Here is a 24,530-nt window from a genome sequence, read left to right as displayed (position 1 = left end):
CTGGAAAGGAGTGCAAATAACATCTTTCTTTTTTGTGCCCAGCTCAATGTATATTATTTTTCCATCATCTCTGGTATCTATCATCTTCTGTAGGGGATGGGGACCCTTCCAATTTCCGCTCGTGAGTACTTTATCTTGTAACTGCCAGTAATTCAACATTATGTAACATATGCATAGTCTGGGACATGACAACATAGATATGAACAATTTTTCCTTGTTTTAAAAAATCTCAATAGCAGTGTGCAAATCATTTCTATTCTTTATGGACCATCCACATGATAGATCCATTTGTGCGCAGCAAATTTAGAACTTCTTGTCCTCACTTGCAAAGCTCATATCATGCAACTCGCACCTGTCACCGACCTATTTTTTCATGTCCCCTTTTGCCTTGCCCACCTCCAACTGCCTTTGACTTCTTTTTCGCACAGCCTTCTCTGCTCTTCCTATGCTGACCCTTATACTTTGAATAGTCTTCCAAAAAATTGTTTTGTTAAACATCTACATCATTCCCAAGAACTCACTTCTGCAACACCCTACAAACTTGAGTGGTTTATGCTCAAACACTAAAAACTGAGCCATTAACCCAAACACATGCCTAACCCAAACTAACAATCCAATTTTATCTCTCTATCCCATTTCATTACGCTCCCTGCCCTATTTCTGCTTATAAAAGTGAGACCAAATTTTTCAGCTGAAATTTTTTGTAAACATATTCAGGTTTACCAAAACAATTTGTGACTTCATGTCAAATGTGCTGTATGGTTTTGGAAAAAAACAAACCCACAAACATACACACAGGAAAAAAATTCTGAAGTAAAGCTGTTTAATTTCACCATTTTCTGAATGAAATGTTTAGATTTAAAACAACTTTTCATTTTGATTTTTATTTCAATATTTTTTAAAAGGTTAAAAAAAACCTTTGAAACTAAATGTTTTGTTCACCTAAAAAATCCCAAACGCCTCCATAATCCTCCTCCCAACTTTTTTGTTTAACCAAAACCTTGACATTTTTGTTGTGGGTCAACACAAACTGGTCTTTATAATTTTTTTGTTTCAGCCAGAAAATGAAAAAAAATCAGTTATTCACACAGCTTTACTGTGTATATCCTCACTTGTCAGTTTTATACATTATTTAGACTATAAACCCCTCCGGGGTGAGATTTTTTTCATTCTGTGAAACTAGTGGACCTAAAGAAATGATGAACTAATAAATTGGGGCTTTTCTTAACCTTTTATTTTCAGCCTTTTTGAATTCAGAACATTTGTCTGAGAGCATGATGCCACAACCGAAGCAAAGTGAGCAAGAGATAAGAGGAGCTTTAGCACCTGTCCTCATGGTAATGGTACCCATCAACTGTGTAAACACATTGCGGCCTTAGTGAAGAGGGACAGATCAGAGGGTGCAGCAATCTTCTACTTCTTGTTTGGTCTTTCCCAATTATTAGTTGGGCCTGGGAAGCTCTCAGATTAGCACTTGCACAGTTGCTCATACTAACATCCATTAGTAAGATTTTCTACAACTGTAGTCCCATCCCCTGTCCCTCCCTCCAGTCCATATTCACTGTTCTAGTTTTATCTCTGCTCTTCGTAGTGGTGTGTTTTGGTCTCACCAACTCATACTGGTAGCCCTCACTGTATTTCCTTGATTTCTGAAGTAATTTATCAGAGAAGGTTTCAGGTGACTGACTCCCTTTTTCCTTTGGCTGAAACATACACAGCACAGAATCTAATCCAGAACTGGCTCCAATGAGATGTTATTTCATATTTTAATTAATAGTGGCCAAGCGTTGGTATCAAGAATTCAATTTTAATCCTAAATAATAGACAATACCACCTAAGAATACTGTATATTTATTAGATATATTTCAATAACACATCACATCAGTAACAGTATTAGCCAACCAGGCAGCCATGTCATTCTAAACACAAGGAAGTTGTCTGGGGAACTCAGAACCCAAGAAAACGTTGCATTTCAAAATCAGTACCAGGCCTCTTTTAATGTAATGCTAAAAGCTTACATAAATGTGGCTCAGTCTTTCAAACCTGACAGCAAATTTGGGCTCCCTTTTTATGTACAATTTTTTAAAAGAAATAATGGTAATGTTACAGTAAGGCAAATTTTATAGCGGCACACATTTGCATGTCACTTATTAAATTATTTTTTACAAGTTATTTGGTGTAATACGTAGAGTGAATCACCTATTTTTGTCCTCATTTCTTTTTATTTCTCAGCTGGTCAGAAGACTCCAGCTTCTCAGTCCTAAGAATGTAGCAATAACACAACAAGGTTTGCATCAGTGTGAGCCTTGCATTGTCACTTCGCCTTTGGCCTTGTGCCTCACTTCAGCTACATGAGAAGTGCAGCATGAGCTATGCCAATGCAAGAATTGGCATGGGTTATTGCTGTTGGAACAGAACATCCTCGCTTTGCTTAATAATATTAAAGAGTTATATATTTATGCAATGTATGCTTACTCTATGAAGACACTCATAGCAAAAGGAAATGTAGAGAAAGGGATTTATAACCTTTTCTCTACAACTGTGAATGTATCGTTAGACATTTAAACTAAATCAAACACTTTTTCCAGCTCCATATAATTATTTGGACCCCTGCTGATAGCAGGGCTGGTAGCTGGAAGCTTAGCTTAAAAGGATAAGTGTGAAGGAGCAAAGGCAGAAATATGAATTTCAGATTAAATCCTGTGATATTTTAAGAAGAAAATTCCTATTACACTTGTTATAGAAAAGATATTTTTTTCCCCTTGCCTCATTTTCTTTTAAACACAATAGGCTCTTACGTAGAATATTATCTTACTCCCCCCAGTTCATCTAATTGATTTCAGTGGAACCTGGGTATGGGTTCCACAATATGGCCCAAGGTATGTAGCAGAGTTTTCTTTGGTCATGAGATCCCATCTGTGCACTACTGATGAATCACCAACCAACCAGTCAGAACATAGTTGGGGCAACCAGTGTCCAATACCATATTCTTAGCTATGAATTTTGGAGGCAGACACACAAAAAAATCCATATAACAAACACAAATCCACACACGAACACACAAACCCAAACACGCAGAGCTAAGAAAAATATATTAGGTTCACATTATTGTTACACAACATAGTGAAGTTGAAACAAAAAATGAAGACAAAGGTAGAACAAGGTGTTAACCTTAGGAACTATACACCAAAGAGGGGCAACAGGACAAAGTCTTTTGATTTCTTTGAGGTAGACAATGATCAAGTATCACCTTTTCCAGAGTATACTAAGGGAGATAAGTCTATTTTAGTTTTCAATGCCGCTGAGAGTTCCACTGCTAGTAGTTCATGAAGGGACACTCCATCATGAGAATACACCCAGTTTCTTCCAGTCCAGTCGTAACGTTTGGGCCCACTAGAAAACAGAACATGTATACTGTGTGAGCATAGGTCAAACATTTCTGAAATTTCAGCCATCTCCAAACAAACACCAGGAGGACGTGAATTACTAAGTTAAAGAAAGCAGCCAGAAGTAAAACAATATTTAGCAAGAAAGAGGTGTGTGGCTCATGGTCTCAGCATGGACTAGAAGCCAATCATCACCAAATTCTAATTCCAGCTCTAACACTGGTTCCAACATGTGGCCTTGAAGAAATCATTAAGGCCTAAATCCAGCGAAGCACTTAAGCATGTGTGTAAATTAAAACACGCGAGTAGTCCTATGGACTTCAATGGGAGTACTTTTGCTTATACACTTCACTGGATCAAGGTCCTTCTCTCCTTCACTTGTTTTACCTTCTCCACAATCTGTAACAGTGGTAATAATACCTAACTCCTAAGAGTGTTATAAGAGTTGTTTTTAAAGTGCTGTATTAATATAAAGTATTAATTCTAACACAATAATGTAATCTGCAAATGTCCAAAATGAGAGTAAGGAGACCTGGATTCTATCTTCCAGACTCAGCAACCAAGCTTAGGCAGGCTCATCCGCCTTTGCCTCAGTTATGCACCTGGAAAATGGGAAGAATGATTGCAAGGATCTTTAATAAGTATTTATTATTAATGAAGGCAGTTTTGACTTGTCAACACAGAAATCTATGTCTGCCATGGAGGGCATTTGGTGAAGTAGTAAGAAGGGAAGGAGACGATAGAATAAAAATGTCTGCAGAGAATGAAATACAAGGAAGTCTTGAAACCTCTTATCTCTGAAATCATATTTTAGGTCAAATTGCCTTGGGATTAGAGGTGATTCCAGGACAAACTCTGCTAGAAGACAGGCTGTCCTGTACACACATGCCAAACTGCAGTGTCTAAAAACTAACAAAAAAAAATCTGACACCTCAATATTTAAATTATTCACAGTATCACAATGAATAAGCTTCAGGGCATGAACTAAAAATATTAAGAACACACAAAGGTAAGTCAAAATGATTGGGATCTTATAGGGACATCTCTTCTGCTGCATGTGAGCTGATGGCTGTTTTGAGTCAGGATTATGTGCTCCAATTATTTCATTATGTGTTTCTCACTGGTGTGGCCTTTGCAAAAAGCAGCAACTTTTTACTGTTACACTGTAACGTGCAATTCTGGAAGTGGAGACAGCCTATAAAAAGTTAGAATGGGATATGGTTAAGGGCAACTGGACTAAAACAAAATATTTTGATGAATGATGTGAACTGTTTTGAAATGTTACCTAGTAAATATCAAATCATTGTGCTATTATTTAACAAATATAAAATAATAAACATGTATAGTGCTTTACACCTTCAAAATGCTGCACATTTACTACCTTTTAATTATAAGGATCTTTTGAATTCTAACAAAATGCTAAGAGTCTATACAGTAAGTGTATTTCTCACACAAGAATATGAATACATTTTATAAAGCAGTAAAAGATCACGACAACCAAAATAATTAGGCCTTCTTTGTTAAAGACATTTTGCAATGTTTAAAAGCTTTAATTAATGGAGCTGCACAAAAGAGACACTTTGTGCAGGTGGCACACCTTCTTTTGAATGTGCCAATTGTATATTGCCATATAAATGCAGGCTTAGTTCACCTGCATGTGTGTAACAAAGCACAACAGCCTGGAGCTAGAGAAATTCTATAGTGGTTTCCTTTTCTTCCCTCTCTGTCTGTGTTGTTGGCAAAGTGGTCATTAACACTCAACAATTTTACATTTATTGGTAGCAAACACCACAATATTCAAAACTGTTTATCATTAGCAGCATTGCTTGATTCTCCCACTCCATAGCACATCACATCCAGGACACAGATGTTATGAGCATTAGTTACAGTATATGCAGTACACGTTTGCATATAAAAGTTACAAGATCTCTTAGCAGGAGTTGGAAAACTAAGTAAACATGTACCGTTTTCTTGCAGGAAACACACAAATGTTTGCCATACACAGATGAACATAAAGCCAAACCTTTACAAGGGAAAGATTTCTTAGACAAATAAACATATGAAAAATTCTCTCAGGGTCAGGAGCTTTTAGCAGAGGCTATTTTTATTTATTTATTTTTTTGGGTGTTCCTTTCTTCATCCCTTGAACATACTGAAGATGAAAACTACTACTTATATTTTCCACAAATCTGTTATTCAGGAACATGTACTACTTCATTCAGCTAGCATTGGCTCATAAAAGTTAAATAGATCCAACTACAATATAAACTCTCTGACTTCTTAATCTCCAGATACGGATGTAATAGAACCTGAACTTGTGTTTTATTCTTGAGGTTAAAAAAAAAACCTTATGCATAACTTGGATTCTGAGACACTGTCTGCAAGTGTCTAGACATAAATAAAAAGGATTGTTTGATTCTTGCCTATTGCCTCACCAAGATAAAACCCTTTGAAATACAGTATCTTGTTTATTTAAACAAACAAGATTCTGGGAGGAGAGAGGGGTTAACAATAGGCTACAATGGCTTACCTAATATAATGTACACCATTGGTCTTCCAGGGGGTACATCAACTCATCTAGATATTTGCCTAATTTTATAATAGGCTACATAAAAAGAACTAGCGAAGTCAGTACAAACTAAAATTTCATACGGACAATTACTTGTTTATACTGCTCTATATACTATATACTGAAATGTAAGTATAATATTTATGTTTCAATTGATGTATTTTATAATGTATGTGGAAAAAAAAGAAAGTACGCAATTTTTCAACAATAGTTTGCGGTGACACCTTTGTATTTTTATGTCTGATTTTGTAAGCATGTAGTTTTTATGTGAGGTGAACCTTAGGGGGTACGCAAGGCAAATCAGACTCCCCCAAGGGATACAGTAAGTCTGGAAAGGTTGGGAGTCACTGCTATACACCGAAAACAGTTACAACAGGTTGGAAGGCAAATCACTAAGGAGTATTTTAATTACTTAGGTGGACTATTTAAAATAAGATGATTCTCTAAAAATTTCACTTTCAAAAATGTTAATCCTATTGCACAATAGCTTGATCCATTCTTGATTTTATAGTTAGTATGTTCTATTTGAATGACCTCTAAGAAAGCTACCTGCATATGTACAGTGAATCTTTATGCTTTGTCTTTCCTTTTTAGCTAAACCATTCATCAGTAATGCCAGAGAGATGAAAGACTCCCTCAGTCTGCTGCTGGGAGAGTGACAGATTTCATTGTAAACTTTTGGTGAGGCCATTCATGGCATTCTTTCAACATATTCTGTACATCTCACTCCCAATCAGAACCAACTGCAAAACCTGAAATGGATCAAACTGCTGTAGAAGACAAGGGAGAGGACACAGCAATCAAGAGCTCCACATTAAGAACTGCCCAAGATCAATAAAAACATCTCTCGGTTAAACTGTAGAAAACATGCTGTCATAAACAGATAGTTAAGGGTTAATGTCTCTTTTACCTGTAAAGGGTTAAGAAGCTCAGTAAACCTGGCTGACACCTGACCAGAGGACCAATAAGGGGACAAGATACTTTCAAATCTTGGTGGAGGGAAGTCTTTTGTTTGTGCTCTTTGTTTGGGGGTTGTTCGCTCTTGGGACTGAGAGGGATCAGACATCAATCCACGCTCTCCAAATCTTTCTGAATCAGTCTCTTATGTCTCAAACTTGTAAGTAAAAGCCAGGCAAGGCGTGTTAGTCTTATTTTTGTTTTCTCAACTTGTAAATGTTCCTCTTTGCTGAGAGGATTTTACCTCTGTTTGCTGTAACTTTGAACCTAAGGCTAGAGGGGGTTCCTCTGGGCTATATGAATCTGATTACCCTGTAAAGTATTTTCCATCCTGATTTTACAGAGATAATTTTTTACCTTTCTTTCTTTAATTAAAAGCTTTCTTTTTAAGAACCTGATTGATTTTTTCCTTGTGTTAAGATCCAAGGGGATTGGATCTGGACTCACCAGGAACTGGTGGGGGAAGGGGGATGGTTAAATTCTCCTTGTGTTAAGATCCAAGGGGTTGGATCAGTGTTCACCAGGAACTTAGTGAAAAAGCCTCTCAAGGCTGCCCAGGGAGGGGAAGGTTTTGGGGGGACAGAAAGTGATCCAGACACTGAAATTTCTGGATGGTGGCAGTGTTACCAGATCTAAGCTAGTAATTAAGCTTAGAAGTGTCCATGCAGGTCCCCACATCTGTACCCTAAAGTTCAGAGTGGGGGAGGAACCTTGACACATGCACACGAACAAAACAAGAAACTCGTACACAGGCTTACAGGGTCCATAAAGAACAGTGTTAGACCATAACTCAAGCTCATTTCTCTTCCAGACAGTTCTTTTGTCACAGCTGTTTAGTCTTCTATGAATAGGCTACAGTCGCGTTTATAGTGCTTGTGAAAACTGGACATCTAAAAAATGGAACACATTTTATTACATTATATATTTTACTGCACTAGTTTGTAGGTCAGCCTGTCCATTTCTGTTGGTCACCACCTGAAGTATAAACAGCAACTAGTTGTTATACCTCTAGGGAAAATCCTATTGGGTGTATGTGTTGAGAAAATGCATAAAATATATGATCAGGGCATTAAATAGTCCCCACGAGGTTAGCAGGCAGGCTTTTAATTTACCTCTGAATTTTCAGACATTTCCTAGCATGCAGATAATTACTTACCTAGTAGGAGAGGACAGCCAAATCTGCTTGTTCGGTGTCTGCCTGTTGATTACATAGGTTCCCATGTCTCCACCTAGTTTAGCTGTTAAAACTCCATTCTAAAGCATAAAGGGGGGAGGAGGGGAGAGGGAGGAATATTGATGTACTGTTACTTAATAAGAATTATGATTTTTCTTCTATAATAAGGCACTGTAGATATGAAGATCAAAACAGCAACTTGTGAGATATCTGCATAAGCATCATCAGTGGAAATTCAAATCCTCCACAATCCGCTATGCCATTCTGCCTCGCTGATGACCAGTGGGACCACCGTTAGATATGAAAACTTGTCAGTCTCCATGGTGACATATATATCATTTGTGTCTGATCTAGACTCTAAGCTCTCTTGATCCGGACTTGTGTGTTGGTAATGCACCATCCACATTGTTAGGACTCAAATAAATAATACTCCTGTGAGCTTTGACCTCTCTTCTGAGACTGCCAGCATGTGCACTAATTAGTGCTCAATTGTGAAGTGGGGATTCTGTCCACTAGAAACTGGATTGAGACCATCAATTAATTTCAGAGAACATTCAACAGCTAGCAGAAAGCAACTATTTTTGTTCACTAACAACCTAAAACCAATTAAAACAGGTGGCCAGAGGCAAGAGACTCCATGTCACATTACTGAATCTCCAAGCTATCCAGGTTTACTGTACTTTTCTGTAACTGTATATGGTCTCCAAATGAGTGGGACAAGTATATTCCCACATAATTTGTGATGAAGTGCCCAGATCCTGGATTATACCTCAGGAATGTTCCACTTCTAACTATATGAGGTTTGTTTTGATTCACTTATGTCAATTATAGAACATTTTCCAAGAAACTGTTTCTTTCCTTTGTACTTCCTTCCATCCATATCTGAATTACAGATTTACATTGGCCTGACATTTTCAGAAGGTAATTTTGGAGGGCAACTATAACTCTTTTGGAGAGTCCTAACTTTAAGGATATAAGACAGATACCACTTGGACTGAGTAAACATGAGAGTGACCTCAATTACACTTAATAGCAGTATCGTAGATTATGTACTGTGGGGCTACTTCAGGTATCAGGATAGCCGCACATTTCTTTTTCCTGACAGCCTCCCCAAATGCACTGAAGCCCACACTGTCTCACAGCACCTTTTGCGATCCCGCAATACCTTTTTCTGATCCAGAAGACAATTGCTAGATCTATTTTAATTTTCTGTAAGTAACAATTTGTTTTGAAATTTCAACAGCATTTTACCTTGTGACCGAGTAGCTACTGAAAGTTCAACATCATTTCATAGCCAAAGCAGCACTTCCTCTGCAACATCAGCCAACCCTTTTGATTACTGTACTGACATCTCACAAGTGATGTGTTAATCTAAAGCCCAGCCCTGCTACTGTCCAAGTTCAGTAAAGAAATAAAGGTTGTTTGATTATTCTATATGGTATAGGGGGAAAAGAAGTGCAAATGAATAAAATACACCTCTGATGGTGCTAATTAATACTGAGTCATTCGATTTCCCTGCCAGTTATTTTATTTTAACGAGCTACTGCTTTAGCCTAATGTGTCATGAGGATTAAAACTAACCTCTTCCCAGTCTCATTGTGAGCTCACTCCTTACTATTTCCCGGTGTTCTAAGAACAGAATGAAATGAAACAGGTAAAACAAGACTACTTTGGAGAGCTCTGAATGCTACAAATTACAGTATTCCAGTTAAATCATTTGCACAAATGTGTTAGTATATTCTATTAGCTAATGTTCAGAGCTATACACAAGTGTTCAGCATTATCCCATAATGCATGCTGTATGTTAAAGTATACTAGTACCAAATAGGGTTCAACTGATCTAATAAGAACACTACAGCAACACTTACATTATTATGGGGCTTCTGTTTTTTTGGGGTTTATTCATTTCATTTTTTCGGTTTTATTTTTTAGCATTTTTTTAATTTTATTGAGATGTCCAAAAATTGGGGGCTTTGAGGGCTCTCTTTCTATATACTGTAAATTAATAACATATACAATGACGTTACTCATTACAGTAGTATATATGGTAATCAGTAATCTCTTTGTAATGGTCCCCCCAGTGAACTTTAATGTAGTACTATTGCAAACAGCACTATGTTATAATGCAGTAGGAAGCCTTCTGTGCGCACCAGCAGGGGCTACATGGACCAATTAATGCACAACACATTAGTGTGCCTTAGAAATCACACTCCTGCAGTCTGCTTTACTGCTCTCTGGAGACAAGCTCTGAGATACAAGTAATCATTTCTGGTGTTTTTTCCAATGTTTAATGGATAAACACCTTTTTTTTGGGGGGGGGGGGGTAATCAGGGGTTAAAAGCTAAAAATCAGAAGCCTTAATGATGTATCAGACATAACAGAGATGATCTTTGCTTTCACATTGTAAATTAAAGAACGATTATCTTCAAACCCTGGTATTCACACATTCATTCTGTACTATTCATGAAACTTTGGAAAATACATTTTAAAACCTTTTTTAAAAGGTTAATTTAATATAAAACACTTGAAAATTAATTTTTCATTTTTGTGCACAGCTAGTATGAAACTACTGCATGCTGTTATGGACATTAATAATTTCTGCTAACAGGATTACTCTCCAGGGAGACTTTTTCCAGCATACCACATATTAACTGAATGGAGAAATTTAAAAGGTCGAATATTACAACTCTGCCAGTTCTTTTCCAAGTGTGCCACCCTGTGGCTTGTCATGTTACTAGTATTTTCATAATTTGAAGCCAGTCATAATGTATATATTAAAACTGATGTAAATAAAAATCCTCCAAACCTTTCAGTAAGTACATGCCAAAAACACTACATTGAAAAGTTACTGGAGAGAAAGGCCATTCAAGTCAGGAAGCATATCAAAAATATTTACTCTAAAGAAAAAACACAAACCCAAACTTTTTGGTGTTATTTTTTCTATTTAGTTTTCAAAATATTCTTTATATTGAATAGATATTGAAAGGCTAATAATCACAGCTTTTCAATATCTATTCAAAACACTAGGAGCTGAATAATACATTGCTATTATTTATTGGAAAAGTTACAGGTAAAATATTAATTGAATATTTGATCAGATCAATTACTTATCAGTTTTGCCAATGCAAAAAGAGGCTAAGGTGTTATTTTCCCATTGTGTATGTACTTCTGTGAGATAAAGAGTGAATGTAGTGCTCAGAAAAGCTGACATTTGGACAGATCTGAAGACTAAAGGCCTCTATACACTGAACACAAGCTCCAGCTGCCCATTTATATGCACCTAAATCCTGATCTGGTGGAGCCAATAGTTGGGAATCTCCACATGGGGATATAAACAGGAAGCAGCTATTATTTCAGTCCAAAGACCAGAATAGTGCAGAAGCTATGTTGTAGCCAGTGGCCTGGGTTAGATTTTATTCTCCTCAAATCAAGCAGTGCACAACAGCATACAATTTGATTGATTCCACGAACTGTAAATAAACTGATAGGTATTTGAAAATAATTTTAGCTACAGTTGTCACTTTTGAATTATCTTGGTGAAAGTGACATGTGTAACACCAGTATCAGAGACCAGTATAAAAGAGACCGGAAACCAATTTCCAGTCTCATGTAATAACGGTTTAACTCTCATAAAAAGAAATTCATCATTTAAATACTATTACAATTCTTTAAATCTTAAAAGTGTATTATATATTTTTTCATCAAAAAAGCTGCCACTCCCTCAGTGAGTAAAATCAAATTTTAAAACTTGATTTTCAGATATATTTAACTTATTTATTCAGTGTGAACGGTTTCTTAAATCTTAAACTTTTGCACTAAAGATTAGTTGAATGATGATATTTCCCCCAAGGAAAAACCCTAGAATCATTACAGCAAGAACAGAAACTGTAAAATATACCCCAAAGGAGACATCGTAATCTTCAGGTGTAAAAGGCTTGTCTGCTAGATCCTCAAAGAAGTCTGCTAATGAGTCCAGTGTTTCTTCAGCAAGTTTTTCGTAAGTAGGCTCATCTAAAGAACTGTAGTGGCACGTAAACAAATCTGAGATTACTAGGAGAAAATACATATTACTTTAGCATGAAACTCTTTCCTACAACAAATACAAAACACGAACAGTATTATCTTGGGAACATGTTAACCATGAGATAATCACATGCGATTGGAGGAGGTGATTTCTCACAAATTGCCGTATGCCACAAACCACCTTATAAATTGAGGTAGAATTTTAAAACCTGAGATTACAGATAGCTAATTGGACTAAGTATGTTTCTTTCCCCAGTTACTTCTGTGCCCAGAACGTTACTGAAGGTAGATCTCTAGATTTTAAAATACAACATTGTTGCATAAGTACTCTGTACATGCAAGTACTGCTTAATCTTTAAGGTAAATCTAAATTTATATTTATAAACATACAGTATGTTGTTTATAGACACATATTACTCAGGAAATAGCAACTGTATGTATAAACAAAGTTGTAAAGATGTCAACATTTAGACACATCCTGTCTACATACAAGTGACTTCCTCTTGTGGATGTCCCCATTCATTCCAATAAAATAATAATTGTGCACTTCTACTGCAGTTTTCTTCCAAGAATCTCAAAGTTTGTTACAAATATTAGGTAAACCTCTCAACACCTCTACTTTACCAACAGAGAAATGGAGGCAGCTGCAGACCTGGAAACCTGGGTCTCTTCACAGAAAAAAAAATTAATTTTGAATCCATCTCAGTGGTGCAATTTAACCTTGTTTGCGCATCTGGGTATTGTGTATGTATATTTATAAGAATACATAATTCAGTGAAATGTTTTCAGTATCAAACAAATGTGGCAACACAAAATAACTAGTTACCATAAAATACTGCAAAGTTACTGAATACTTTGAATTTCTATAGCATCTTTCATTCAAGAATGCATCAGGCCACTTATCTGAGGTACAGTGGGGAATCATTTATTCTGCCTTACAGATGGGAAAACTATGGCATGAGAGGTTAAGTGATTTCCCAAGTTAACACAGGAAATCTGTGGCAAACCTAGAAATAGAATTGAGAAGTGATCATTCCAAGTCCTTTCCTTACCCACAAGACTAGCCTTTTCCCTTACTCATATCAACAATCACACTATATTAATTTTGAGGGCTGCCTCATCTACAGATGGTTTCTCTGGAATCTGTAAGCACTGTCAGAATTCTCATATAAATAATTCAGAATAAAACTTACCTTTTGTCATTCAAAGTTCCTGCATTTCTTAAATTAATAAACTGAACACTTCTGTTTTTAACCTTTAGAACATGGTCTAATTGTTGCAGATGAGAATCCTAAAAATAAATTAAATTAAATGTTAACAAAAGTAATGGTACAAAATGTCAATTTTTGTCATATTTAAGAAACAGAATCCCAAAGCCACTTTTTTCCCCCTAGTTAAAGGTTCATTTGTTATCTTACAGGACCAACAAAGAAGCAAAAACTATCACAGAAATTCCAGTCCATGTATCTATCGGTATTCTTGAGGCACAAATGCATGTTTAGGACACTCTTGCCTTTTACTATGATTTAGTAGGAAAAATGATGTTGTGTTTAAGGCATTAGACTAGAAAACAGATCTGAGTTCTATTCCTTTGTTTGTCACAGACTTCCTAAACAACCTTAGACTCGTCACTTAGGCGAACACTTTCAAAAGTGTCCACTAATTTGGTGCGCCTGAGTTGATGCACCTGGAGTCAGATTACGGCCAGTGCTGAGCACCCATAACCCTAGTTGAAATCAATGAGAGCCATGGGTGTTCATCACTCTTGAAAATTAAGTCCTAAATGTCTAAAGGTGAGTACCCCGAATTAACTGTCACTTTTGAAAATGTTGGTCTTAATCACGGTTTCCACACCTGTAAAATGGGGTGTTGCAGGTATATATTAATAGTTTCTAAAGTACTCAGATACTACAATAAAAAGCCTATAAATAAGCTATGTAAAAGAAAGCTAGAAACTCGCCTAAAGTGGCAGCACACTAACAGAAATATTCTAATTCCCCAAACTAATCTTCACAATTTCACATGTTGGGGATTAATCACCATGCTGCTTGTCTTCAGACAAGCTGAGACCACCACCAAGTATGTTGAATACTGAGCATCCACTCCCTATTGTCTCTACAAAGATGCGCTTATCAGACCTTGTCTAAACTGGGGAAAATTTAGCAAAAAATTCAAACCAGTTAAAACTTTTTGGACCCACAGCACAGACAAGGTTCTAAGGGCTAGAATAGTTGTTAATTGGAGCTTTCTGAAAGCTGTTAATTAGTTTGAAAATTGGTTTAAATTGCTGGGGAAATGTCCTCCCTACAGATAAAGTATTCAGTTTTGGAGGTGATATCTGTGGACTTCACTCTGCTAGAAAATAGCCTGAACACTAAATTCATCTCACACAGAACACTGTAATTACTGTAGTTTTCGGAGTGTCACTGAAGGAGTAATTTGTGAACTGAGGACTGCTGGGTGTGGCTGATCATTTCTTGTCTCAGACCAACACGAGGACATAACAACACTGGAATGTATTTCATAAAGCTCCTCAACTATAGCAGGTCATAGAATAAGACAAAGAGTTTAAAAGCCTCCCTCCCACGATGCAATGGACGGGGGGAAGGGGGCTCAGCAGCATTTCAACCTCCTGCTAACACTTTTTTCTGCTGCGTCTACATGCTGTTACCTCCGACCCTGACTCCCGAGCACTCATGCAGCAGGCAGGGAGCCAGCTTCAAGACAATGACAAAGCATTTCAGGCCGCATAGTCTGACACTCCCCCACCTCTCAACAGTCCCCTATGCAGCGCTTTGCATTCACGGGAGCTAGGAGCGCCACAGCTCCAGCTCCGTCCTGCGGTGCTGCATGATCACAACCCTGCTGGGAGGACGGGGAGAGGGGCTCGGCGACAATGGGAACGAGCGGATTTGAAACAGCTCATGGAGACTCGCCCGGCAAATCCTTCAGCGGTGCCAGAGGCGAGTCTCCGGGGGCGGGGGCGAGGAGCGGCTCCCTGCCCCCAACCCGCACGCCGGGGCCGGGCAGGGCACCGCTCCGTGGGCGCCGCGCGGCTCGCTACTCACAGGCCGGCGGCAGGAGGCGGCGGGTCCCCCGAGCGGCCCCCGGAGCCCCGCGGCCTCGCGCAGGCCCCGGACCGCAGCGCGCGCCGGCCCCGGCCTCCACATGGTGCCGCCGCCGGAGGAGGAGTCGGCCCAGCCCGCCCCCAGCGGCCGCTTCTGCGCGCCTCAGCCCAACTCCCCGGGACTGGCCCGGCGCCGCAGCTACCGCCCTCCAGCGGCGCGGGGGCCTGTCCGCTGCCGCCCGACCCCCGCGGCCCCTTGTTGTAGGGCCACCGCCCGGAGCCCGTGGGGTTATTCCGAGAGCCCCACCCACTCAGTGCCATGGGCCAGCAGCGGCTGCAGCGCCGCTGGGGCTGTGTGTGTCCCCTCACCCCTTCGCCTGCCCTTCGTCACTCCCCCCAGCCGGGCAGCTCTCAGCCTCTCACATTGCCAGTCCAAGCCCCTGGCTTTACTAGTTGTGGCTCTGACTAGTCAGTGCTAGCAGCAGCCTCCCCTCCTGCCAGCTTTGAAGCCAGGTAGGTCTCCCTGAATTAGAAAAGTCTGGTTATGGGGACAGAGGGCAGCATGGGACTCAAGGCTGGTTGTACCGCCCCGTGCACACTCACTCCAAGAGAGCAAAACCTGGGCTAACTACTTAGACATGCTACATTTCCATCTAAACCCAGAAGAGTGGAGATTGAATTTAATATACTCAATTTCATTCCTTTCTGACAGAGTATATGCATATTTTTAGAAGTATGAAATAATGAGAGAGACAGTCCAGGAAAGCTTTAATGCTAGAGAAACTATACATGATTACAATAAGTAGAACTAAAAACAGAAGAATTGGCAATGGCTGGACCACCTATCTGTATTCTCAGAGCTGATCCTGCAGCTCGTGGTTTTTCCCTTGCCCTGCTTCCAGCGCTCATCAAACTACTGGGCACCTCATTACAAGGACCAAAAGTCTCCAAAGGTTTCCATCACTTCTGTCCCCTTCCAACAGCCATAACCACACTCAGCCACACTTCCAGCTTTCATGGACATGGTAAAGGGAGCACCCCAACCTGGACCATACCATGTCTCTGAAGGACACCAGAATCTGGTAGATTGTACTTTTGAAAATCCCAAACACAAAGTGACTTAGGAGCACAACTCCCAGTGACTTTCAAAAACCTTGCCCTATGTAAACATTTCTGGTGAAATGTTCTTAAGAACAAATGCTTCCATCCAGTTGAAGACAAACTGTGGTTGACCCAACTGTGTAAATGAGATGAACTTTCACAAATGTTATCACACAAGACTATACACATTCCTGAAGGAAAAAAAAATCTGAATGTCATTTTTTCCAGATCCTATTGAGTTCAGTCACAATATCAGAACACAGCAAGTAAGATTAAAACCACTGAAGTTCCTCTGTGGAGCAAAAAAAATCTATTGCTGTTACATCAGACTTCAACATGAACACTGCTGCTCACCAGAAATCTGTTTTCCCATCCCAAGAGCAGCTTTTTCACTAATGGTCCAGTAGATGGAGAGCTTGCACTTCCCTCTACTGCAGGGGTCGGCAACCTTTCGGAACTGGTGTGCCAAGTCTTCATTTATTCACTCTCTAATTTAAGGTTTTGTGTGCCAGTAATACATTTTAACATTTTTTTAGAAGGTCTCTTTCTCTAAGTCTATAATATATAACTAAACTATTGTTGTATGTAAAGTAAATAAGGTTTTGAAAATGTTTAAGAAGCTTCATTTAAAATTAAATTAAAATGCAGAGCCCCCGAACCGGTGGCCAGGACCCAGGCAATGTGAGTGCCACTGAAAATCAGCTCATGTGCCATAGGTTGCCTACCCCTGCTCTACTGGATGCGGCAGGGTGTGTATACTAGAATACATATCCTGCTACGGGATTTTAATTGGGTAGGTAGGGGGAAAAAGTGTGCAGTTTGTAAATACTGTTTAAATCAAGGCCTCATCTACACAGGAAAATGAACCGGTATAGCTACTGAGTCTCCCCCTGTAGACACTATTCCAAAATAAAAGTGACATTATTCCAGCATAATTACTGCTCTCACAAAATGGAATAATTATTCCAGGAAAAAAAAAAAGACTCATTCTGGAATAATATCCAGGAAGGGAGTTATTCTGCAATAGATATTCTGGGCAATTTCCCTGTATAAAAAAGACCTTACACTGATCTAGTAAAGGGAAGATGATGTCCCATCTACTAAAATAGAAAGTGTAATGGAAATAAGTATCCCCTCTACAAAAAGACCTTCCCCGTTAAAACAGAGAAATGTGTAATTTCCATTTCTTCCAAAGAGGGACTTTTAAAAAATGTAATACAGTCCCAGCTAACATCTGAATTCTGTGAGGTTGCAGCAGTAAATTGTTATTATTTTGATTTCTGTGTACTGCACCTTTAGATTTCTAGGAGTCTGCTGTCTAGAGACGGCAGCTGCAATTTTATGAAGCAGAATAATTTTGCATGTTACAGAGAAGACATACACAGTGCTTTTTCATAAAGACTTTACTTTTGTTCTTTTGTTGTTTACCTTAACCTGATGTAACAGTTTTCTCAGAAAAATACAATTTACTCATTAGATCTAGAGAAACATAAGCTCCATCTAGATATACAAACACACAGTAAATTTTCAAATGAGACCATAAAAAGCAATGTTTGCTGGAGCCATCAAAGATCTCATCACACTTTTCATAACCATAGCAAATCACCTCACCCTGTTAGCAGCCAGAGTTCCCTACACTGACTGATTACCAACCTCTCATCCTAGAGGTGCTTGCATTTCTGTGCTATTGTGTTTCTGTTGCCTTTTGATTCCAAAGCGTAAATATGACACTCATTTTGGTTCAAGATGGCCCAACCCTCCTTCTTTATATTCTTGTCTCTCCTCTCTTTGCTAAGGGTAATGAGGGACACAGTATAAAGGATTAGCGACATTTAGATGTAGTTTTCATTCTCTGTTTCATCCTCTAACGCTGGTTTTTTTTGTGGTAGTTTCTGTCTGCCCACCCAGGGGCGGATTAGGGTTTTGTGGGGCCTCTGGGCTAGAGCAAGTGGGGGCCTCTCCCCACCCCTTCAGCTTGCAGTTCACCCTCTTCCCTCCCCTCCCCCCACTCCTGCCATGGAAATGGGCTTGCCCTGCTCCACCCGCCCATTGGTCACTGTGCCCACCTTAGGCTTGGTCTACACGATTTACTTCAGTATAACTATGTTACTCAAGGTTTGAAAAATCCACTGCCTTCAGCGACGTAGTTATACTGACCTTAATCCCTCTTGTAGACAGTGCTATGTTGGTGGGAGAGCTTCTCCTGCTGAGATAGCTACAGCCTCTCGGGAAGGTGGATTTATTAAGCCGACGGGAGAGCTGCACTGACGTACATTTGTAGTGTAGCGCTTCCCTGATATCTTCAGTAAATTCCAATCCGTGACTGAGAAATGTTGGTTTCTCTCTGCTTGAGATGGATCAATGAATTCCTGTAGATGAAGTGTCCTTTCCTCATTGTTAGCACTTGCACTAGTCAAGCAGAATGTGTAAATAATGAGCTTGTCAACAACGTTAAAGTTAATGAACTGGCACTTTACAAGACACAGCTGAAGTTAAATGCATCAGATTAGTAGTAATGGAGAATGATTTCAGCAGTCCTGAGTTGATGGTTTCTGCAGCTTCTGGAAGGGTGGTTTTCTTACTCCCTAGTGCTAGACAGACCTCACAATGATTTAAGTAGTTAGAAATTTCTAAACATTTTCAAATTGCTTTCATGTTACCCTTGAATGTAAATTGAACAGTGACTGTACTACAGCTGTTAGTATTAACACCTCTTTGGTTTTGCCTTTAACAAACAAATCCAGTAATAACCCCTACAAAATGGCTGTGTTTCATAAAAGTAAGGCCCAGATTTGTAAAGGTATGTAGGCCTTTCTGTATGCAGTGTTGCACTGCTTAAGGGATTTTGTAACCTACATATTTTCAAAAGGGATCTAGGCACTGAGGAGTCTAAATCACTTCAGATTTAGACTCCTTAGTGCCTAGATCCCTTTTGAAATATTTAGGTTTCTAAATCAGTTATGTATTATACCGAGTGCAATGCCTAAATACCTTTAAAAATCTGTGCTTAAATATGATTTAAAAAATAGCAATTAAAATCATTTTCTTCTTTTTAAACTATTTTTTCAGGAGATTAAACCTGAGTTTTGTTCATCAGTGGACTTACATGGTACGAGTTGCCATAGTTTTGACATTTCACTAGCAGAGTCATAGAAAGATCTATATTAAGGTTTGTTTGTTTGTACTAACCAGGTTAAAAATTTGGCCTATCCATATAATGTTACATAGTTTTCTTCATTTGGATTAACTCCCATACCATACATATAGCACATCAGGCACAATATGTTTCTTTTAAATTGTATGGACCGAAGCATTGTGATATATTTGTACCTGTTTGAACTGCTGTCAAATACTTTAAAGTCTGCTTATATGGCTTTTTCCTTCTGGTACTCAGCTGAAAAGAGATGGTTTGGATAAAAAAACACTAATATATGCATGCCTTCACCCAAAATTTATAATGAATCTTTTGTAAGGTTTAAACAAGTTTTAAAATGAGAAGGGAGGTGAGGAGAATGGTTTCAGTTGTTCCCTTCCTCTGCACTTTCTGGTTCTAACTCGCTATGAAAGTATCTATATGCTGAAAGGTTTCAGAGGGGCAGCCGTGTTAGTCTGTATCAGCAAAAACAACTAGGAGTACTTGTGGCACCTTAGGGACTAACACATCTATTTGGGCATAAGCTTTCGTGGGCTAAAACCCACTTCATCAGATGCATGGAGTGGAAAATATAGTAGGAAGATATATATACCCACTACATGAAAAGATGGGAGTTGCCTTACCAAGTGGGGGGTCAGTTCTAAGAAGACAATTCAATTAAAGTGGGCATCATAGGACACCATCATAGGACCTAACCACATCAGCCGCACCATCAGGGGCTTATTTACCTGCACATCTACCAATGTGATAAATGCCATCATGTTCCAGCAATGTCGCTCTGCCATGTACATTGGCTAAACCGGACAGTCTCTATGCAAAAGAATAAATGGACACAAATCAGACGTCAAGAATTATAACATTCAAAAACCAGTTGGAGAACATGTCAACCTCCCTGGTCACTCAAACAACAGACTTAAAAGGGGCAATTCTTCCACAAAAAAAAATTAAAAAACAGACTCCAACAAGAAACTGCAGAACTGGAATTAATTTGCAAACTGGATACAATCAAATTAGGCCTGAATAAAGACTGGGCGTGGATGGGTCACCACAAACACTAATTTCCCCATGCTAATTTCCATTAGTGTTACTCACACTTTCTTGTCAACTGTTTGAAATGGCCACCCTGATTCCCACTATAAAAGTGATTTTTCCTCCTGTTGATAATAGCCCACTTTAATTGAATTGTTTCATTAGAACTGACCCTCCACTTGGTAAGGCAACCCCCATCTTTTCATGTACTCTGTATATATATCTTCCTACTATATTTTCCACTCCATGCATCTGATGAAGTGGGTTTTAGCCCACAAAAGCTTATGCCCAAATAAATTTGTTGGTCTCTAAGGTGCCACAAGTACTCCTCATTGTAAATGCTGAAAGGCTGTTATTGAATTCCCAGACCAATCTTGCTAGAAAGCTTAAATCTCATGAGGTCTGACCATAAAGTAGAGTAGAGGCAATTAGAGGTGAGGATTATCAAATTAAGAAATCTAAGAATTGCCAGACTGGATCAGGCCTGTAGTCTGATTAGTGCAGTATTCTGTCTCTGACAGTGCCCAGCATCAGAGGATTCAGAGAAAGGTACAAGAAATCTCATATTAGGCAGATGTGGGATAATCTACTCTCCCATTAAAAGTTTGTCTATGCAGGGAAATTACTGGAATAGATATTCTGGAACAGCAACAGCAGAATAGTTTATTAATTTCCCCAGGTACACTAGCCCTACTCTCTTTCTATTCCTTGATGGAGATTAAACTCTGAAACATGAGGTTTAACCTCTCTTCCAAAAATTGGTTAGTGTTTATAACAACTCTGGGTATTCATAGATTATAAAACTACAGGATCATGTAAACCATTTGATCATCTAGTTTGACCTCCTGTGTAACAAAGCCTGAATTAAATCCTGTTTGAACTACAGCATCTCTTTTAGAAAAAACATCCAATTTTTATTTAAAAATTCCCAGTGATGGAGAATCCACCACAAGCCTCGGTAAATTGTTCCAACAGTTAATTACCCTCACTGTTGTTAATTTGCACCTTAGTTCCAGTCTGAATTTGTCTAGTTTCAACTTCTAGTTGTTGGATCCTGTTATACTTTTGCCTACTAGATTGATAGGAGAGGACTGTTCAAATTTTGTTTCTGTAATGGGGTTCACACTGTGCCCCTGAGTATTCAGCCCCTGGGCCTCCCTCTTCAATGACTCAGGGACACTTCAGTCTAATGCAACACCCATGATCTTTATTCTCAAAAGGTTTCCCACCACCAGTTCCCAACTATATACAGGCTTCACAGCTACTTTGCCTACAACTGGGCTGGCCAGCAACAGACTACAAGGAGCCTGCTCCCACTTCCTTCTGTGCCTGACCTTTCTCTTTCCCTCCCCTGTCTCTGGCTTCCTCCCTGCCTTTATAGCGCTGGGCTAATAAGACTGGCAGGTGCAGCCAGGCAGGCACTGGGCTATTTGCCCAGCCCCAATCCATTCCCCTTGATTAGGGCTGGAGTGGCAAGAGATGATTAAGGGTTTCTCAACCAGCACCCTGCCACAGTTTTTCATGTAGGTACTTAAGGACTGAGCAAGTTATTCTTGTTATCCAGATGTGTCTCATTCCTTTGTAAATCTTGTGAAGCTTTTGGCCTCAGTAACATCCCACAATAATGAATTCCACATTAACGCTTGAGAAGCTTGTTACAGTCCTGGGTGATTCTTCGTGCCCCCCCTCCACCTTCCCCACTGCACAGGTCACAGGCAATAAACAAAAATTCACGGCGCATGATCTGTCCATGAGTTGTACTATATACCCCTAACTAAAACTTGGGCAGGGGGCTGTGGATGCTCTGGGGGGCAATCTGAGGGGGTGGCCCAGGACCCTCCACGTGCCTGGAGTGCGGGGGGGCTAAGAACAACCCCCAGCCCATGTCCCTACCCCCAAGGCTCCCCACACACCCAGGGCAGGTGGGGGTTCTGCAACTTCATACCGACTCCCCACAGCTGCCTGCGCAGCTCTTCCCGACCTGATTCCGACTGGGGTGGGGAGTCGCAGCCTGGCCATGGTAAGAGCTGCGTGGGCAGTTGTGAGGTGCCATGGAGTTGCAGACCCTGCATCTGCCCCAGGGTGGGGAAAGGAGGGGCAGGACCCCTGGCAGAATGGGTGAGCTAGCCAGGGGCTAGCCTACGCAAGCCTGTTGGTCACCCACCGCCCATGGACAAACTGGAGAAGAGCCCAGGGGCTGTTGGGCCCTGCCCCCTACCATCACAAGTAATCCCATTATACAGTGCACTCAGATTTGTCCAACTCTCTTTTGCAACTGATTAAGTTGTTTGTCCCCACAGATGCTGTTCCAGAACCTCACCACTTTGATGGTTAGAAACATTCTTCTAATTTCCAACCTGAATTTGTTCATGGCCAGTTTATATTCATTTGTTCTTAAATAGCTCTTCATCCTCCCTGGGATTTACCCCGCTACTATCTACAGAGAGCAATCATGTCTCCTCTTGGCCTTCTTTTTGCTAGACTAAACTAGCCAAGCTCCTCCTGTCATTTCTCATCAAATAGACACTATAGTCTCCTGATCATCCTAGTATCTCTTCTCCACACCTGTTCCAGTTTAAATTAATTTTTCTTAAACACCCTTAGATCTTTGTCCATCCCGTGCTTTGCTGCACATTGGGCTACCCACATTTGCCATCCTTGCCTGTCAACTGCCCTTCTCTCCAAATCTTCCCATTTAAAGTTGAGGTGCTTGATGTCATTCAGAACTGTTTGTTTCCATGTTAATTGTGGTCTTCCTCTCTTTCTTCTTGCGTTTTCTGGCTTCTATTCAAGGGCAGTATTTGGTAAGTGTTCTTTTTCCATTCCCAGCACATATCCCAGCCACTGAGGTCTTCTTTTCTAGATTATTTGTGAGAGGGTGCCTTATCCAGTCATTTTTCTGACTTCATTTGTCTTCCTGTCTCTATATATTATTCCCAATATTCTTCTCAGACATTTGTGATGAAATGCATCCAGCTTTTGCATCTCTTTCTTGGTAAGTTGCCATGTCTCACTGCTATATGTTGTGATGGCGATAACAATTGCTTTGTACACACATTCAGTTTTGTCTTGAGGGAGATGTTTTTGAGTTGCCAGATGTTTTTGAGTCTTCCAAATGCAGCTTTTGCCTTCCCGATCCTTATTTCCTCGGAACAAGTACCACCTTAGCCCATGGTACTTTCAAGATACATAAAATTGTCCACCTTCTCCAGTTTCCATTTTGATTTTTGTCTCTATAATCCCCATTAACATAACTTTGTATTTCTTTGCATTGTATCTCAAACCTATCTTCTCCATTACTGCTTGGTTTGTGCTTTTTTGTAGTCTGTGGGCTTCTTCATTGATAAGAGTGATGTTGTCAGCAAAATCTAGATCAAATAGCCTTGAATTGTTCCATTTTAGGCCATTTGTATCACTGTCTCATTGTTTTAATCCATAGTCGATTACTAGCATAAACAAAAAGGGAGACAGGACACACCCTTTCCTTACAGCTGTCTTGATACTGCATGGCTTACTCAATCCATTTTCCATTTTAATGCAGCATTTTGAGTTGGTATAGAATGTTTATTAAACATAGGTGACCGGAATTGTACACCGTATGCCAAATGAGGTCTTATCAGTGCTTTGTACAACAGCATTTATGCTTCTCTATCTCTATTGGAAATGCCTCACCTAATATATCCTAGGATCGCATATGCCTTTTTCACAGGTGGCTCAGTCATCCTGTGCTCAGCTCACATGCCCAGTATCTCTCTCCTCCTCTATCATTTCCAACTGATGAGCCTCCAATTTGCAGTAAAAAATTTTTTACTATTAGATCCTAAGTTCATGGTGTTGTACTTTGTACTATTGAATTTCATCCCATTTGTCACTCGTTTTCAGGGTCATCCAGATCTTCCTGTGTAATACTCCAATCTTCCTCTGTATTGACAATTTCTTCCAACTTTGTATCAGCAGCAGATTTCATTAGTACACTCCTACTTTTTGTGCCAAGGTAACTAAAAAATATTAAACAAGTTTTTTCCCAAGATTGATCCTTGAAGAACTCCACTAAGTAACCTCCTTCCAGT

At 39.6% G+C, this 24,530-nt stretch overlaps 1 protein-coding gene and 1 long non-coding RNA gene across 4 annotated transcripts in view; one reads left to right on the top strand and one right to left on the bottom strand.

The window, feature by feature from the left end:
- The window catches only part of LOC120407592, a 75,115-nt gene extending 67,968 nt beyond the window's left edge, over positions 1–7,147 (top strand). Inside the window, exon 3 of the long non-coding RNA XR_005600127.1 lies at positions 6,550–7,147. This is a non-coding gene — a long non-coding RNA (uncharacterized LOC120407592). The remainder of the gene's footprint in view (positions 1–6,549) is intronic.
- Positions 1,836–15,366, bottom strand: FXN (frataxin). 3 transcript variants are annotated; one of them, XM_039543305.1, is made up of 5 exons: positions 15,178–15,366; positions 13,303–13,400; positions 11,985–12,105; positions 8,069–8,166; positions 1,836–3,393 (listed from the first exon to the last, which is right to left on the bottom strand). In XM_039543305.1, the coding sequence occupies exons 1-5, from the start codon at positions 15,277–15,279 to the stop codon at positions 3,240–3,242; spliced, it is 573 nt and encodes a 190-aa protein (XP_039399239.1). In that variant the 5' UTR covers positions 15,280–15,366; the 3' UTR covers positions 1,836–3,239. The 3 variants fall into 3 exon arrangements, with proteins under 3 accessions (XP_039399239.1, XP_039399241.1, XP_039399240.1); XM_039543307.1 differs by lacking the exon at positions 15,178–15,366 and adding an exon at positions 14,781–14,822; XM_039543306.1 differs by lacking the exon at positions 15,178–15,366 and adding an exon at positions 13,528–13,587.
- Between the last annotated feature and the right edge of the window lie 9,164 nt (positions 15,367–24,530).

The sequence above is a fragment of the Mauremys reevesii genome, linkage group 6 (assembly GCF_016161935.1).
Source record: "Mauremys reevesii isolate NIE-2019 linkage group 6, ASM1616193v1, whole genome shotgun sequence".
Taxonomy (NCBI): Eukaryota; Metazoa; Chordata; order Testudines; family Geoemydidae; genus Mauremys; species Mauremys reevesii.
The sequence above is the reverse complement of the archived record's forward strand: the minus strand, read 5'-3'. Positions and strand labels throughout refer to the sequence as shown.